Source organism: Pteropus vampyrus, unplaced genomic scaffold (genome assembly GCF_000151845.1).
Source record: "Pteropus vampyrus isolate Shadow unplaced genomic scaffold, Pvam_2.0 Scaffold116, whole genome shotgun sequence".
NCBI lineage: Eukaryota > Metazoa > Chordata > Mammalia > Chiroptera > Pteropodidae > Pteropus > Pteropus vampyrus.
This window is the reverse complement of record NW_011888897.1, coordinates 2,534,207-2,536,435: the sequence shown is the minus strand read 5'-3', so window position 1 is coordinate 2,536,435 and position 2,229 is coordinate 2,534,207. Positions and strand designations below refer to the sequence as shown.

The following is a 2,229-nucleotide window of genomic DNA, read 5'->3' as shown; positions in this document are numbered from 1 at the left end:
GAGCAGAGCAGAGGGTTATGTGAAAGATGGCCAAGGAGAAAGGAGAAGACAAAACAGCCATCCTCAAAAGGTCCCTTTTCAAACTATGCCATCACAAGAACACTTCTGATAGGCTTACGGGGCAGTATTAGGGCAGAGAAGGACCCTCCAAACCCCATACCCTTTGGCAGCCTGGTCACATATGTAATGACTGATATAGGGCAAGGCCTTTATCTTCCACAGGCTCCACCTCCCTGAACAGAAACACTAACCTCTAGGAGTGTCTGTGCAGGGTAAGCACAGGCGATGATAAACATTCTGCTCATTTCACAGCTAGATAAACAGAGGCTCAGAAAAAAGGAAGGACTAACCACGTTCCCTCAGGGAAGTGGGGCAAGTGCCAGAAGTCCTGGGCCGTGTCTGCCCCCACAGCATCTAGATCTACGACCCCACCTCCGCTCGCCCCACCCACCGTGGCTCGGTCCCCAGGAAAGCCTCTCGCAGGGCCTCACCAAGTGTTGCAGTCAATCTTCACGGTCTCTCCCGGGGCGTACTCTTTGCCTTGATGGACGCAAGGACACCTTTCCAGGGCCACACATCTGTTTTCATGCCGGACCTACGGGAAAGCCAACCAAAAGTCCTGGGGGTCACAGTGAGTGGGCCTTGCCAGAGGTCAGGTCAGGGAACTCACGGCCAGGCTGAGGCTTGGCAGACACGGGCACCCATCTACTCGGATCCTCCCAGCTCAGCTGAAGACACTCTGACCACCCTCTGCCCTCACGACCTGCTGGGGGCACGTGTTCTCAGACCTCGACGTGCACATAGCCTTAGTCCCAGTAATTCTAGGCAGAGGATTTCCTCAAAGGAAATAGAGTTATGGACAAAGCTTAATATAGAATTACTTGTCATTGCAAAAAATAGTGGAAGCAACCAAGTGGTCAACAACAGGAAAATGATTACATCCATTAAGGACTCTCCAGGTGATAGTGTCCTGCGGAGCTATTGAAATGGCTCATTGGGAGAGTCTTAAATGGTGCGAGAAATACTTAGGTCGTTATTTTTTAAAACAGAAAAAAAACTATGTATACATGTATTCTCAGTTATGAAAAAAATATATATACATTTCAAAAAAAAGAAAGACTTGAAGGAAGTATAGAAGTTGCCTCCAGATAGTGGGCTGGGTGGGGGAATTTTATTTCCTTTTTCGGTTTTTGAAATTTTTTTCCAAATGTTCTTCAATGAGCACCTACGATATTTATAATTGAAGAAAATGGACAACATTTCATAAAAATGATGAATTACTTACTAATGCATGTAATATCCTGGAGGTGAAAGCTCCACACCAGCCACAGGCAGGGATGGACCAAAACGAGGGTCTGGGGGCTTATTTGAGCCCCACGTACGCCCTCTTCGTGCAGCCCTGCTCTACTTCCCATCCCCCCTCACCCCCTCATGAAGAAGTCACTACCTTAGCATGTCATACTCCTCAGGTCTGTCGGGATCAGGCTAAAAAGAACTAAGACCCACTGGCCCCAGAATCGCTGGCCAAACCCACCTGACCCCAGCATGTAGATGTGCTTCTGTCCTAAGCGTAGGAGGCAGCCCTGGATGTCTGCTTGGGCATGGCCTAAACGGGGTGATCTAAAAGAGGCCTGGGTCACCCTCAAGTGAAAGGACCATGGCACTTTGGTTCTAGAGTGACCTAAAGGGTAAAAAGCTCCTGGTCTGGATGACTCAGGAGCTGTTTGATAGTCGCTCCCCAGACAAGCCTGAGTTCCCAGGACTTGGAAGTAGACAAAGCCCTGGGGACAGGGGGTCTCAGGCTAAATAAAAGGCTTTCGTGTCAAAGATCAGAGGCCAAAAGTATGTGTGTAAATGTGCGTGTGCGTGTGCGTGTGTGTGTGTGTGTGTGTGTGTGTGTGTGTGTAAACAAACCTCAGTTGTTTTCCTGTGTCCTAAGGGCCTAAGAGAAGGGATAGGATGGGCATGCTCAGAGCAAGGAAGATGCAGGTCAGCCCTATTGTTGGTAGCTCTTATGTCCTAGGACCACCATTCTTCGAAGACAATGAGCTTAGGTGCCTAGTAGGGAAGATGGCAGCTTGCTATGAACAGGGAAGAGGTGAAAATGTCTCTCTCACAGAGTCTTCAAAGGCTGTCACAATGAAGATTCATTCCCACATCCCCCCAAGCTTCATCAGCTCTGACTTTAGGCCAAGGCCTGCCACCTAGTGGCTGCTCTAAGAATAACAT

At 48.9% G+C, this 2,229-nt stretch overlaps 1 protein-coding gene across 1 annotated transcript in view; it reads right to left on the bottom strand.

Moving 5' to 3' along the window:
* VWF (von Willebrand factor) overlaps window positions 1-2,229 on the bottom strand; it is a 124,971-nt gene that overhangs the window by 61,782 nt on the left and 60,960 nt on the right. The window contains exon 17 of the mRNA XM_023533934.1: window positions 492-595. Within this exon, the coding sequence (XP_023389702.1) occupies window positions 492-595 (104 nt within the window). The remainder of the gene's footprint in view (window positions 1-491; window positions 596-2,229) is intronic.